This window comes from Acinonyx jubatus, chromosome E2, assembly GCF_027475565.1.
Source record: "Acinonyx jubatus isolate Ajub_Pintada_27869175 chromosome E2, VMU_Ajub_asm_v1.0, whole genome shotgun sequence".
In the NCBI taxonomy this organism is placed as follows: Eukaryota; Metazoa; Chordata; class Mammalia; order Carnivora; family Felidae; genus Acinonyx; species Acinonyx jubatus.
Window position 1 is genome coordinate 51,260,029 of NC_069396.1, and position 16,055 is coordinate 51,276,083.

Genomic DNA, 16,055 nt, shown 5'->3' on the forward strand with positions numbered 1-16,055 from the left:
TGCCAGCTGCGTTTGCGGGCCTGGGGCGGGGTCAGAGCCAAGTGGGGGTGGGGTCAGGGCGCTAGTTAAGTCTTAGCTTGATAATGGTTGGCTGGAGTCTGGGGAGGGGGTGGGTCCAGGACGCGGAGGAGACCAGCCCGCGCGGGGGCGTGATCATCCTGGCGGGGGCGGGGTTGGATCAAGGAGATGCAGAGCGCGGGGGCGGGCCCAGGGCGCGGGGGCGGGGCCTGTGCGGGCCGCTGCGCCGGGCGGAGTGGGCTGCGGGGATGCGGGGCACGAGCTGCGTGGGCGGCGGCGGCGAGAGCCCGGGTGGCGCCGGGCTGAGCGAGGGCCCGCGGGGCCGCTGGCTGCGCCTGGCCCCCGTCTGCGCCTACTTCCTCTGCGTCTCGTTGGCCGCCGTGCTGCTCGCCGTCTACTACGGTCTCATCTGGGTTCCCACGCGGCCCCCCGCGGGCCCCGCCGGCCCGCCGCCCAGCGCGCCGTCTCCTCCGTGCGCCGCCCGCCCGGGCGCGCCGCCTGCCCCGGCGCCTGCCGCTGCCTCGATCTCCTGCCTCCTGGGAGCCCCCGGCGGGCCGCGACCCCAGCTCGAGCTGCCGCGCAGCCGCCGCCGCCGCCACAGCGACCACAGCCGCCGCCCGAACCACCGCCAGACACCCAGAGAGAGGCCGGAGGCCGCGGGGGGGCGAGGACCCGGGTAGCCGTCCCTTCCACCCCCTGCTGGATCTCCGGCCCTCGAGAGGCCGGCGCCCCCGCGGCGGATGCTCCGTACCCGGTCGGGCCCGGGCTCCGTCTTCACGACATCGCCCAGCGTCTCCGGAGTCGTCATCCTGAAGAATGGGGAGCGAAGGGGAGCTGGCTTGGGGCCTCGCTCCTCTGCCGTCAGGCTTCTCCGCCGTCAGGCTCCTCTGCCATCAGACCGGGGTCCTCCGCCATCTGGCAGACCCTCTCCTGACCTCTGCCTTCTGACCCCCTCCATGGGATTCTGAGCACAGAGCCCACAACCCGCCCTCCTCCTCTCTGAATCTCCGTGTCCGTATGTCCCCCCTGCAATAAACTCCAGCCCCAAGTGCCTGGTGCTGTGTTTGTTGTATTGTTTTCGAGATGTCTCTCTTTTCAAGTTTGTAAGGGGAAGGCCTTCCTGGCGTCGGATCCTCGTGTCTTTTGCCCTGGGTGGGTCGGGTGGGCTCTCCCTTGACCTGGGCGGGCGTGTTTTTCTTTTCCCATCGCCAACACTTAGCCTTTGGGGTGGGGAGAAGAGGCTTATCTGCAACAGAGCAGTTGAAGGTCAGACAGTGTGAAGGACTTCGCAGTTTTGTGTACGCTTGGGGCAGAAGACAAGTGCCTCTGTAGAGAAGCAGACAAGTCCGCACTCCTGTTCCAGCACAGATGAGGGGAGAGGTGGGATGGTTTCTTTCGCACAAGCATCGGGGTCTTCGGGGATTGGGATTAGTGTGATTATAGCGTCAGGCAGAGAGGCTGGGTCCCCCTGAGATGTCAGGATTGCTGCTGGGAGGGAGTGAGGCCTTCTTCCCGGGGTCTGAGAGCTGAGGGTGGACAGGGGTGGTGGTGGGCCTGTGCCTCCCTGGAAATCACAGAGGAAGTTAGCCAGTACTGTGCTGCCTTTAAAGATTCGTACAACCTCTCTGGTCTGCAGTGCTGCTGGTGGACCAAGGCAGAGAAATTCCAGGCCTGCCGAAAGAGTCAGAAGTGGTTGAATCTGTCCCCTCCCCGCAGAGCACTGAGGCCTGGCTCTGGGCAGGGCATTGGACCCTATACGCAGGTAGTGGTTTTCTTGTCTAGCCTCCTCCTTTGAACTGGAGACTTTCCCAGGGGAGTGAAACTGAACCTCCTCCCTCAGGCTGGGACATCAGTGGATATGGACTGGGCTGAGAATGTCAGTCATTCTGTGTCCCTCGTTTCCTCCCTTCTATCCGTCCAGCACCACTTCCCAGAGGGTGTCACCAAACCGAAGGGGAACTCAGGGACCCAGCACCCCTTTATGGTTAGCATAGGGCACTGACCGTGGAGCCAAGATGCCCAGATCCAAGTTCCAGCTCTTCCTCTCCCTAGCTGTGTGACCTTGGGCAGGTTACTCAACCTTCCTGGTCCTGTGAAACGAAGATGATGATAGTACTTCCAGAGTAAATAAACTAGTGATCCAAAGCCTTTCAAACGGCATCACACGTTCCTTCTCTCCACCCGCCTCTGTCCCTCAGGGATTAAAAAAACCACAGCTTGGGTCCCGTGGGATGTCAAGTCGGCCCAGAGCTCTGGACACCAGCAAGTGGTGAGTTGGAGGTGGGGACCCTCTGCATCTCTGAACCCTCTCGGCTCTCTGGCTTCCTGCCCTCTTCTCCCAGCTCCGTTGCTCCCCATTCCTCGGTTTCTCTTCCTGTCTCTGTGTCTCCCTCGCGCCACCCTGCTCTCTCCCCCTTCCGTCCCTGCCTCTCTGTCTCTCCCTGCCATCTCTCAGTGTTGTCTCTGCCTCTGTCCCTCACTCGGTGCTCTCTCTGACTCACTCTCTTGAGTCTCTGTCGCTTTCCGCCCCAGCTCTCTCTCTGTGTCTCCTCCCTCCCTCTCCTTGCTTCCCCCCTCCCCGTCCCCCCTTCTCATTTCTTCCCCAGCTCAGTCCCCCAGTGCCCTATCTCCTCTCCTATCTTTGTTTGTCTTCCTTATCTCTCAGTCTCTCTTTTGGTCACTGTCTCTTAATTTTGCACTTAACAAACACTTACCGAGCATTTACTCTGTGCCAGGCCTTATTCTAGGCACCTGGGTCACAGCGGTGAACAAAACAGGCAAAGCTTCCTGCTTTCGAGGGAGCTGACCTATTGCTGGAGAGACAGACAAGAAGCATGATGAGTGACTTAAATACATGTTATGTCTGTTAACAAGAAGCACAACGGACGAAGATAATCAGGGTGACAGGGAGTAATGGAGTTGCTGGTTCCTGGGCAGATGCCAAAGAGGTAAGGGCCGGGCATACAGATCTCTGGCGGGAAGAGTGTTCCAGGACATGGGAACGACAAGTGTGATAGCCCTGAGGCTCAGGTGCTTGGCCGGTTCAAGGAACCATGAAGAAGCCAGGGAGTGAGCAGAGTGAGTGAAGGAGAGAGCAGGAAGGGAGGCAAGAGTAAGAGAGAGAGACAGAGAGAATGGGGGCAGATTGTACAGAACCTCAAAGACCCACCGTGAGGTCTTTGGCTTTTACTTTGAATGAGGTAGAACCATGGAAAGTTCTTGAGCTGAGGAGGGACAGAGCCCGCTTAGGTGTTAACGGGACCCTCTGATTGCCGCGTGGGAAGAAACTGTAGGGGGTGCGAGGGTGGAAGCTGGGGCCCAGGGAGGAGGCCACGGCCATGGTTCAGGTGAGAGACAGTGGCTAGAACAAGGTAGTGGCCTGGAGGAAACGTGGGTGGTCAAAATCTTAGTGTGTGTGTGAAATACACATAGCATAAAAGTTACCACTTGAGCCATTTTATTTTAAAATTGTGTTGTTGTTTTTTTAATAGCGTGAGCAGGGGAGGGGCGGAGAGAGAGGGAGACACAGAATCCGAAGCAGGCTCCAGGCTCTGAGCTGTCAGCACTGAGCCCTACGCGGGGTTCGAACCCACAGACCGTGAGACCATGACCTGAGCCCAAGTCGGATGCTTCACCGACTGAGCCACCCAGGCGCCCTTCTTTTGTTCAGCTTCTTAGGCAAACCACTGAAATTTCTCTGGTCTACAAGTTTCCTTCCTTCCTTCCTTCCTTCCTTCCTTCCTTCCTTCCTTCTTCTTCCTTCCTTCCGTTCTCTCTCTCTCTTCCTCTTTCTTTCTTTCTTTCTTTCCTTCTGTTGAAAAAATTTTTAATTTATTTTAGAGAGCACGAGCCAAAGGGAGGGGGTGGAGAGAGAGAGAGAATCTTATGCTGGTTCCCGAACTGTCGGTCTAGAGCCTCATATGACGTTCAATCTCACAAACTGTGAGATCATGACCTGAGCCGAAATCAAGTCGGACACCTAACTGACTGAGCTGCCTGGGCCTTCGGAGCATATATTTTTGAAGTTTATTTTTGAGAAAGAGAAAGAGCGGGGAAGGGGCAGAGAGAGAGAGAGAGGGAGCGAGAGAACCCCAGGCAGGTTCCCATACTGTCAGCCCAGAGCCCGACGTGGGGACTCAATCTCAGGAACCACAAGATCATGACCTGAGCCGGAATCAAGAGCGTGGCGCTTAACCAGCTGAGCCACCCAGGCGCCTCTTGAACCGTTTAAAAGTGTAAAGTTCAGGGCATGAAGTCCGGTGCGGTCATTACCACCTCCATTGATCTGATCGCTGTGAAAAAGGAGGGGAGGAGGGACTGGACTAGAGGGAGAAAGTCTGGGGGCGGGGTGGTTTTTGAGGAGGTGGGGGAGGTGCGAGCATGCACGCACATGCGTGGGGAGAGGCAGAGAGAGAAGGGGACTGAGGACCCGAAGCAGGCTCTGCACCGACAGCAGAGAGCCGGATGCAAGGCTCGAACTCCCGAACTGCGAGATCAGGACCTGGGCGGAAGTGGGGCACTCAACCGACTGAGCCACCCAGGCGCCCCCGCAGCAGGGTCTCTTAAAGGGAGAGCCGAGCAGCACCCTTGGGTGGCCCCCACAGGGACCTACAGTGTTTCTAGTTCTTTCGGGGCTTAGGGGCGGCCTCACCCCCAAGGGGCTTTGCAGGGTGCCCACGGACGGAGGCACCTGGGAACTCATTCCCATCCCTGGGAGAGAGGGAGGCCTCGCCCCTCCCGGTGGGCTGAAGGGCTTTCTTTCAACTTGGTGGGATCAGTGCAGGTCACATGACAAACCTGGACCCCCGTGCCTGTGCCAGGGGCCGTCAGGTGCGGTTGGTTGAGGCTTGGGTTCCATCACGCCCTGGCGCGAGACGGCGGGATTACTCTAAACGGTTGGGCCAATCGCGCGCGACCCATCGCTGGGTCAGGCCCAAGGCCGTAGACCTCCCCGCTGCAGCCGAACTGCAAGGGCTGGAACTTCCAGGAGGGGGCGCCAAAGCGTCGCCGTCCTCCCGGAAGCCTACCCTGGCCGGGATCCAAGATTCACAATCACGGCAGAAACATTTGTACGTGCACGTTCCAGGGGCCTGCGAGGAGGGTCCCGTGTCCCGAATTCCAAAAAGCCGTGACAACCAAAACAGTTTCTTTGGGGGGGGCGGGTAGTTTGGGCGCAGTCTCACATGGTGGCAAATCAACTGATAGGAGTCATTTACATTTTTTTTTTTTTTTTTAATTCTGGGCTGGCGCTAATTCGTAAGTTTGTTGAAGGGAAAGATGATCTTTCCACACCGTTTTGGGGTTAAACTTTCAATTATTTACACCCTTTATTTATCTCCGTTGGTGTGAACTTTCACGAGTGTTGCTGCTAATATATTAACATGTCTGGTGGGGAGGGGGCTGCCTCAGACCCCTGGGAGTGTTACATAAAATGTGGCATTTGCTCAGAATCGCCTTTCTAAAATTGGAACACTTCTGAGTTCCGAAAGGCGTCTGTCCCCAAGGACTTCAGCTAAGGGATTGTGGACCTCAAGTCGGGCATGCTGCCCAACCGAGATTCATCTTAATTACTTGTTCAACGTTTATTTAATGGCTTTGGGAAGAAACTCATTTTCCATTACAATTTTTTAAAAATAGAGAACGGCGCTGGTCTACTAAGTCCCCTTTGTTAATCATACGCTGTTTTCAGTGTCGTGTGTGTAAGTGACTGTCCGTGTGTCCGTGTCTCCTTGTTTTTGTTGTTGTTTGTTTCTTTGTTTGTTTGTTTTTCTTAGTAGGCTTTACGCCCAGGGCAGGGCTTGAACTCATGGCCCTCAGATCAAGACCTGAGCTGAAATCAAGAGTCGGGAAGCTTAGCTGACTGAGCCACCCAGGCGCCCCTGTGTCCCTCTGTGTGTGTACCTATGTGGGTCTTTGGGAGAGTTTTTTGTATGTGTGATCGTGTCTGTGTGCGTTTGCAAGGGTCTCGTTGTGTCTGTAATTGTGTGTGCGCGCGTGCGTGTGTGTGAGTGAATGTGCACGACAAGAGGCATAGTTCAGGGTTTAAAGTTGATCTGCTGAAATAAAGTCCTCATATCAGCTGCCTCATCTCTGCCTCCGTCTTCAGAATTGAAAATTCCGGAGAAATTTTGCGCCGCCAACCGATACCCTGTACTCCCACCAGAGGGCGCCCACCTGCTTTGGCCAGAAGAAATGTAAAAACTACATTTTGGGGGGCCATTTCTTTATTTTTATTTAAAAATTTTTTTTAAAATTGTTTATTTCTTAAAATTTGCATCCAAGTTCGTTAGCATATAGTGCAAACAATGATTTCAGGACATAAAATGTGCCATGTCCTATATTTTAGGTGTGCAGTTAGTGGCATGAAATACATTCACCTTGTTGTGGGACCGTCACTGCCACGGGGTTTCCAGAATGTTTTCATTTCCCCAAACTGAAACTTTGTATCAAACAATACTCTCCATTTCCCCACCTCCCCCACTCCAGGCAACCTCTATTCTTTCTGTCTCTGTGAATTTACCTCTTCTCTGTGCCTCATTTAAGTGCAGTCGAACAATATTTGCCCTTCCGTGCCTGTCTCATTTCACTTAGCATCAAGTTGTCAAGTTTCATCCACGTTGTATTGTGTATCAGAATTTCCATCCTTTTTAAGGCCGAGTGATATTCCACTGAATGCACGTTGTGTCACATTTTGTTCATCCATTCGTCTGCTGATGGACATTTGGAAACTCATTGCGTTTTAACATAAATAACATTTTATTGTATTAAAAATTTTTAAGTGTTTATTTTCAAGAGAGAGAGACAGAGCACGAGCCGGGGAGGGGCAGAGAGAGAGGGAGACACAGATTCCGAAGCAGGCTCCAGGCTCCGAGCTGTCAGCACAGAGCCCGATGAGGGGCTCGAACCCACAAGCCATGAGATCATGACCTGAGCCGAAGTCGGACACTTCACCAGCCGAGCCACCCAGGCGCCCCAACATAAATAACATTTCGAATGAAAAATGCTGTATTTTCCAAAATTAAAAAAAAAAAAGTAATGAGAAGAGTGACATCACTTTACATTTCTGAGAATATTTAACGTCTGGCAATAGAAAACAACTGGGTTCTTATAGTTGCTTCTGCATTTGTTCTGTTGCAATGTTACAAGTCAGCTAGCCTCTGGAAAAAGAAAAAAAAAAAGCTTGGTGAACTCCAGCCAAGTCACGGAAAGTCCCGAGCATGAGCCTTTTAAACCCACTCCCCCTCCAGCTACATCATCCTGAAACTTATGTAGTTGTAAAACTGTCTTTAGCCTTCCGGGTCATGTACATTTCAAATATATATATATAGAGAGAGAGAGAGAGAGAGAGAGAGAAAGTGTGAGAGTGTGTGAGTGGGGGGGAGGGGCAGAGAGAGAGAGAGAGAGAGAGGGAGAGAGAATCCCAAGCAGGCTCCACGCTGTCAGTGCAGAGCCCGATGCAAACCTCGAGACGGTGACCTGAAGTCAGACGCTTAACCGCCGGGGCCCCCCAGGCGTCCCCCGGGGCATGTACATTTCACATCTGGTTCTGGGTACAATTCTTTATCACTTAGTCACACTGCAATCATGTAGTGATGACGGACTCACGGCTATACTGCTGCTAATGTATCCGTTTACTCTGGTCCGAGAATAACCCAAATCTGCGTGTGATGTACACATACGGATGTTTATTTAGCGGGTGCATCCGGGGGTCAGCTGATTGTGGCCGGAAGGCTCTGTTGATCCTAGCTGACTTCTGTACGACCGACCGGGGTCCCATGGAGTTGGACTGCCTGGGGCTGCGCATGGTTGGATGGCTTGCTGATCTTGGCTGGGCTCCCTCAGGTGTTTGTGGCTGGGCTGATCCTGGCTGGCCCCGGCAGGTGCATCCAGTGCTTGGGACCAACGGCCTATCCCAGGAATAGCCTTCTCGTAGTAATGGCAGAGGTGTGAGCCCAACTGCAATGGTGCATCTCAAGCCTCTGTGGTCTGTGTGCCTTCATCCCACTGGCCAAGCAAGTTGCACAGCCTCTTGCTATAAAGGGGTGAGAGGCACATTCCTTCCAAGGAGATGAGGCGGACGGAATGAAGGCTTGTGAAGGGTTACTGGATCTGCACGGGTGGTCATGTCCCATGTCCCACGTCGCCATAGGATGAGGGGGTGGATGGGGGGTGGGTGACCTGGGCGCTGGGCTCAAACCTGAAACTGGGAATCAAAGGATGGCCGTGCGGGCAGGGAGGGTATAAAAGGCATAAATGTTCACATTGTGCCCTAGAGGCTGAGGAGTAATTTACAGAGCAAAAAGTGTGCGTGTTGGGGGGGGGGTGCGTAGGTGGGAAGCTGAAAGCCATGGGATCTGACTCTAACCTGCGCCCCATTTCACTGCTGGCTTTGCTTCTCAGCCCAAACCATATGGAGAGCCCGCGCTTAGGCTCTCTGGTTGAAAATCCCAGCTATGCCCCCACTCGACGGCCAACCATGCGAGCAGGTCACCTGGGACGTCCGGCCCGGTTGGGCCTTCAGATGAGCACAGCTCCAGCCGACCTCAAGAGGCTCAAGTGAGAAGTGCCCGGAAGTCCATCCACAGGACCATGAGAGAGGATACCGACTGGAGGCCAATTTTTTGGTTTTTTTGTTTGTTTGTTTTACTTGTGACACTAAAGGACAACTGTGAGCCTATTCTTTTATTAGGATGATGATTATTTAAAAAATTTTGTTTTAATGTTTATTTATTTTTGAGAGACAGAGAGAAAGCGCATGAGTTGGGGAGCGGCGGAGAGAGAGAGGGAGACCCAGAATCCGAAGCAGGTTCCGGGCTCCGAGCCATCAGCACAGAGCCCGACACGGGGCTCGAACCCATGAACCGCGAGCTCATGACCTGAGCTGAAGTCGGACGCTCAACCGACTGAGCTCCCTAGGGGCCCCAACCCCTTCTCTTTCAGAGCAATGCTCAGAGCCTGAGAGAGCTCTTTGTTGCCTGTCCCTGCTGCCCCAGGAGGCCTGGGGCTCAGGACTGTGGGGGACTGAAAAGTGTCCTTGCTGGCAGGGGACAGAAGCAGCGTAGAACACTTAGGAAGTGCTTGCCCTGAGCCTGATAAGGACCGAGAGGAGAGTGTTTCATGTTCTCTGTTTTCTGTTTGATTACGTGCTGACGCCCGCACTTCGCTGTGATAAAAATAAACAAATGTGGTTTTTATCCAGAGAGAAGAGGTGGCTTGTCATTCTGGCAACTCTTAAGGCAGATTGTCAGGCAGGGGGCACGGGCAGGGACGCTGAGAGAGGGAAGCGACAGAGGGGACAGTGAGGGTGGGGGGGGCGGTGGAACCTGAGCCGGCACTGAGACATCTGGGGAAGGAGGTGTGGCAACTTGGGAGTCGGGGGGGGGGGGTTGTCTCTGAGGCCGAATGTGAAAGAGAAACGGAGGCACAAAGAGACGTCAAGAGATGCAGAGATGGAAACATGGAGACAAATGCAGGGAGAGAAGTCCCGAGAGAGAGACAGAACCCTTGGGAGGTTGGGAAGGACGGGGACTGTGAGGTTGGGGGGGGGGGAGGAAAAGAGGGAGAGACAGAGTGAAGAAGAGACAGAGGGAGCCGAACATGCCAAGAGAGAGGAGGAAGGACAGGGACACCTGAGCGGCTCAGTCAGTTGAGTGTCCAACTCTTTTTTTTTTTTTTTTTTTTTAACATTTAATGTTTATTTATTTTTGAGCAAGAAAAGAGAGACAGAACGTGAGCGGGGGAGGGGCAGAGAGAGAAGGAGACACAGAATCCGAAGCAGGCTCCAGGCTCAGAGCTGTCAGCTCAGAGCCCGACACGGGGCTCAAACCCACGAACCGCGAGATTGTGACCTGAGCCGAAGTCGGACGCTCATCCGACTGAGCCACCCAGGTGCCCCTGAGCATCTGACTCTTGATCTCGGCTCAGGTTCTGACGAATCTCATGGTTCATGGGATCGAGCCCCATGTTGGGCTCCACACTGACAGCACGGAGCCTGGTTGGGATTCTCTCTCTCTCTGTCTCTCTCTCTGCCCCTCCCCCACTCTCTAAAAATAGATAAATAAACATTAAAAAAAAATAAGGAGGCAGGACCAATGACCCATCTGAGGAGATGAAGTTGAAGGGCTTGAGTTACCTTGAAAGCATCTCAGAGACACCAAGAGAGAGAAGGACAGAGGGGGTGGAGAGTCCCCCAAAGGCTGGGTGATGGGGGACAGAAAGAGATGGGGAGGAGCCACACTGACAGACCATGGCACCGAGCGGGGAAGACGGGGACACAGTGGACACGGGCCGGGAGAAGAGGGATGGAGAGAAGGAAACGCTGAAGTTCGGGGTGACTGAAGGAGGAGGAAACGCAACAAGAAGAGAGCGGATAAAGATTCTTTGCTTTTTTTAAATTTTAGAGAGAGAGTGAGTGTGAGCAGGGGAAGGGCAGAGGGCAGAGAGAGGGAGAGAGAGAATTCCAAGTGGGCTCCACACTCCGCACAGAGCCTGCCGTGGGGCTCGATCCCACAACCCTGGGATCATGACCTGAGTCAAAATCAAGAGTCGGGTGCTCAACCCAGTGAGCCACCCAGGCACCCCAAGAGGGGACAACGTTTCTGAGAAAGGGACAGGAAGGTGGTGTGCAATTAGGGGGAGAGGCAAACTAAGAACTGGGAAGCATGGAGTGTGGTCATCAAATGGACAGCTGGAGGCGGGTGGTATCTGGGTTTGGGAAGTGGAAAGAAAGCTAAAGATGGAAACCAATGGACACTCTGGAAAATTCCGAGAGGCACGGTTGCTGAGAAGCACCCAGACAGGTGCGTCTGTCGCACGTCCCCAAGACGACTTTCATGTTTGGCGACTCACCAGAAGGGCTCACGGAATCCAGAAGAGCTGTTAGAATCACACTTGTGATTTATCGGAGCGAAAGGAGAGAGATTAATGTCAGCCGAGGGGAAAGGTGGGCACGCGGCCTCCAGGAGAGACCAGGCGTGAGCTTCCGGTTGTCTGTCCCCACGGAGTCGTATGGACAGCGCTCGCTTTTCCTAGCGAGGTCACACGGCCGCCCACCTGGAGCCTTTGCCAACCAGGGAGGCTCCCCTGAGCCTTGGTGTCCAGGGTTTTTGTTGGAGGGGGTCAGTTACAGGGGCATGGAGACCCCGGGGGCATGTTTCTGCCTCTCCCACCGAACAGTGGAATACAGCTTTGCAAGAAAAAGGAATTGGATACGGAACATTACACCACGTGAAAGACACCGGGCGAGAGAAATCACCTCCTACCTTACCCTTCCACTTGCGCGAAATTCTAGGAAATTCAAACCGATCTGTTACGACAGAAGGCAGATCAGTGGTTTCCTGAGGGCAGAGGGTAGAGGGAGGGCTAGATTACAATGAACCGCAAAAAACCTTCTGGGCACTATGGAAATGTTTGTTAACTTGCTTGTGGCGGGGGTGTCACCTTCCTACCTCGTTCTCGATACGTGCTGTGTGTGGCACATCGATTATACTTTATTAAAGTCGTGAAAAATAGCACATAGGAACTCAGTGGTACACGTACTGGATTTAAAAGGAGACTAGGTGTCTTCAGTTTGGCATCCTTAGCTTCACTCAGTTGCCACAAGCATTATAGTCATTTCAAAAGCTTTATTATGGGGGCCCCTGGGCGGCTCAGTCGGTTGAGCGTCCGACTTCGGCTCAGGTCACGGAGCTCATTGCTCGTGAGGTTCGAGCCCCGCGTCGGGCTCTCTGCTCACCGCTCGGAGCCTGGAGCCTGCCTCGGGTTCTGTCTCTATCTCTCTGCCCCTCCCCTGCTCGCTGTCTCTCAAATATAAAATAAAACATAAAAAAAACATTTAAGATTTTCTTTGTCTCCCTCTGCCCTTCGCCCCCACTCACACACTCTCTCTCTTAAAAAAATAAGAATAATAAAAAGCTTTATTCTACTAAGGCGTTTCCCATTCGGTCATGATATTTTGACAATAACCCTGCGCACTAAACATTCTTCCCCTCGTTTTACAGAAGTGGATGGGATGGGGGAGGAGAGGTCAGAAACATGGCCAGTCACATACAAAGGTTTATCTGACGGCAAAGACCTCCATGAATTCTGAATTCTTCAAAAAAATTTTATTATTTTTTTTATTTGGTTTTTAATGTTTCTTTATTTTTGAGAGAGAGAGAGAGAGAGAGAGAGAGACAGAGCAGGAATGGGGGAGGGGCAGAGAGAGAGGGAGACCCAGAATCCAAAGCAGGCTCCAGGCTCCGAGCGGTCAGCCCAGAGCCCGACGCGGGGCTTGAACCCATGAACCATGAGCTCACGACCCGAGCCAAAGTCAGATGCTCAACCGACTGAGCCGGTCAGGTGCCCCTCGAACTGTTACTTATATCCATAGACCTTAATTTTTCCTTAGGGTTTCCCTCTCTGTCCCACATGGAGGCCTTTGGGGACAGTATTTTCAGCTCGCTCACTCATTCTTTAGCTGTATCCATTCGGCCATTCGACTCACCTATTAAGTTCTTTATTTCAGTAATTATATCGTTCATGTCCCTTGTCTCCGGTTAGGTTCTACTTCATAACTTCCTCTTCTTGCTTCAGATTTTCAATATCCTCTCTTGGTTCTCCACGGATATTTAGGATGCTTGTTTTACATGCCTTATTAGCTCCACTTCATTGGGTAGAGTTTCTTCCAAGCCTGACCGACAGGTTGGAGCCTCCTGGGGATGCCGACAATTTTGCGCTTCAGAAAAGGTAACAATTCAGTGCTCTTTAAACTTGACGGTTTTACACTAGTTTTCTTTGAGCATTGATTTAGAGGTGAGGCAGAGAAACTGATTTCTGTTCGTCAGAAAAAAAACCAAAAAAAAAAAACAACCCACAAAAAAAACCGCGGACAGAAAGTGAATTACAGCGTCTGGCCAGAGCAGAGACAATTTCCTGGTTAAAAGAGAAATTGTCAAGGGGCATCCGGGGTTGGGGGGGCGGGGAGGAGACAGCGCAGGTGCCTCTCCCCGCCTGGGTTCACCCGCGGGGACTGACAGTTTCCGGCACCTGGTCAGCCTCTCAGCTCGGCACTGAGGTGTCTCCTTGTGGCTTTTTCTGGCATCGCTGGACTTATTTGGACCCCAGGTGCAGCCCCCGAAGTGGGAGGGGTTGGGGCGACCCCGCCTCAAAGGGGGCAGCGGTGATGACATCAATGCCCACCCCGCCCCCCCTTCGGTGGGAAGATCCCGAGGTCTGTTCTGCCTGGTTCCTCGCAGGGTCCCCAGCAGGATCAAACCCCTGATGCCCCCAACCGGTGGGCGTTAACACACCCTTTAATGGCCTTTCTCCCTTCTCTGGTCTCTGGTCTGTACTTCCTCACTCCTGCTGCCCGTGATCAACCCCCGCATAAACTACCTGTCAAATCACCGCTTTGGGGGAAACTCAGGCAAAATTGCGATCGTCTCCAGATCTTGTCCTATTTTCATTTTCTTCATATATATATTTTTAAATTTTGTATTTTTTTTTTTTTTTTGAGAGAGAGATAAAGAACAAATGGGAGAGGGACAGAGAGAGAGGGAGACAGAGAATCCGAAGCCGGCTCCAGGCTCCGAGGTGTCAGCATGGAGCCCGATGTGGGGCTCGAACCCATGAACCGGGTAATCATGACCTGAGTCGAAGTCGGATGCTTTACCGACTGAGCCACCCAGGCGCCCCTATTTTTTTCCCCTTCTTCAGACTTAGTCCTTTTTTGTGAGGGGTGTGTGTGTGTGGGGGGGAGGGGTGTGTGTGAGTCGAAGTCGGATGCTTAACCGACTGAGCCACCCAGGCTCCCCTATTTTTTTCCCCATTCTTCCAGACTTGGTCTTTTTTTGTGGGGGTGTGTGTGGGGGGGGGGGAGAAAATAGCTCCGCCTTCATATCAGATTTTCAGCTGATTGCAAATGTGTGCCCCCCCCACCCCCCACCTTCCCACAAGGGGCACCTGGCTGGCTGGGTTGGAGGAGTGGGCGATTCTTGATCTCAGGGTTGTGAGATCGAGTCTCATGTCAAGTGGAGAGGTTACTTAAAAATAAATAAACTTGGGGCGCCTGGGTGGCTCAGTCAGTGAAGCGTCCGACTTCGGCTCAGGTCACGATCTCGCGGTCCGTGGGTTCGAGCCCTGCGTTGGGCTCTGGGCTCTGGGCCGGGAGCCTGCCCGAGATTCTCTCTCTCTGCCCCTCCCCAGCGCACACCCTCTCTCGCTCTCTCTCAAAATAAATAAATAAACATTAAAAAAAGACAGGGAGACAAAAGACAGAACAGAGGAGAGGCCAGGTGAAGACAGAGGCCGAGGCTGGACGCGGCCACAAGAGCCAGGAGTATCTGGAGCCGCCAGAAGCTACAGGAGGCAGGGGTGAATCCTCTCCTGCCCCTACAGGAGGCGAGGCCCTGCCCTGCCCTCACCCTGATTTCAGGCTTCTGACCTCCATGCCCGGGAGACAATAAACTGCTGTCGCTTTAAGCCACCCAGTTGGCGGTCGTTCGTGGCAACAGAAAATGAATACAGCGGGTTTCTTATAAAATTGAAACACACAGGGGCGCCTGGGTGGCTCAGTCGGTTGGGCAACCGACTTCGGCTCAGGTCATGATCTCACGGTTTGTGGGTTCGAGCCCCACATCGGGCTCTGTGCCGACAGCTCAGAGCCTGGGGCCTGCTTCGGATTCTGTGTCCCCCCCTCTGTCTACCCCTTCCCTGCTCATGCTGTGTGTCTCTCTGTCTCTCAATAATAAATAAACGTTAAAAAAATTAAAAATAAAATAAAATAAAATAAAAACACACATTAACCACATCACCCAGCGGTCCGGCTCCCCGGACACCCTGCAGCAGTGAAACCTTTTAAAGATTTTATTTGTCCGGAGTCTCTCCGCCCCACGCGGGGCTCGAACTCATCACCCTGAGTCGTGGGAGGATGGAGTGCCACTCAGCAATTAAAGGGGACTTCTGCGACCCACACAGCGACAGGGATGAGTTGTAAACGTATGAGGCTGAGGGGGAGGAGTCAGATTCAGAAAGCTGCGTACGGTATGATTCCGTTTATAGGACATTCTGGAAAAGGCCAATCTGGTGACGGAGACTAGCACGGCGGTTGCCAGGGGTTACAGGTGGGGGAGGGGCTGACTGCAAAGAGGCCCCTGAGGGAATTTTCTGGGGTGGGGGGCGGGGGACGAGACTGTTCCGGGTCTCATTTGCGGCGGTGGTTACCCCACTCGGTGTTTTTGTCAACGCTCGCAGGACGGCACGCCCCCAAAAATGGGTTTTGTCGTATTGGGTTCAAAATAAATTAGTAAACAATTAAAAAAGATCTTAAAACCGGCATTTTAGGATCAGAGATACCCATTCGCTTTGTATCCGTGCATTTTTATGTATTAAAAAATATTTTCTAATGTTTATTGATTTTTGAGAGAGAGAGAGAGAGAGAGAGAGAGAGAGAGAGAGTGTGAGTGGGGGAGGGGCAGAGAGAGAAGGAGACGCAGAATCCGAAGCAGGTTCCAGGCTCTGAGCCGTCAGCACAGGGCCCCACGCGGGGCTCGAACTCGCGAACCGCGAGATCATGACCTGAGCCCCCCCAGGCGCCCCTGTTGTTGTTCTTGCTGGTGTTTTCCACCGAGAAGAGGCCCTCTGCCTGATGTGTCCTCCGGCTTCTTTCTCCCAGCTTCCCCTTGGTACTTCCTGTCACCATCTGGTTTCCAGGTTCAGCCGGGGCTGGAAGTTCCCGAAGTCCGTCTGACCAGGGTTAGAAGGTTGTGTGGGCCCAACCACTGCTGGGGCTGGGCCCACCACATCCTGCCTCAGAAGATCCCGTGGCCACCGCTGAGGAGCCCCAGTACACAAGGCCAGCATCTGTCTGGCTCTGGGCTTCCTGTGACAGCTAGCAGGGTGGTGGCTGGCCACCAGTGGCTGTTGTCCGTGGTGTGGTGGCTGCAGCCCCATGCTCGGCCTGGCCAGCTTCACACGGGTAGTACGAAATGCGGATTCAAAGTAACATGGGACTTAAAAATTGTTTTAAAGATTTTATTTTATTTTTTTATTAACAAAAA

At 53.4% G+C, this 16,055-nt stretch overlaps 1 protein-coding gene across 1 annotated transcript; it reads left to right on the forward strand.

The window, feature by feature from the left end:
* The first annotated feature begins 202 nt into the window (after window positions 1-202).
* Window positions 203-1,070, forward strand: INAFM1 (InaF motif containing 1). Its single transcript, XM_027037912.2, has one exon. The coding sequence runs from the start codon at window positions 267-269 to the stop codon at window positions 696-698; it is 432 nt and encodes a 143-aa protein (XP_026893713.2). The 5' UTR covers window positions 203-266; the 3' UTR covers window positions 699-1,070.
* Window positions 1,071-16,055: the final 14,985 nt, after the last annotated feature.

Excerpts from the sequence above, each read along its gene's own strand:
- INAFM1 (XM_027037912.2), top strand. The coding sequence starts at position 267 with ATGCGGGGCACGAGCTGCGTGGGCGGCGGCGGCGAGAGCCCGGGTGGC.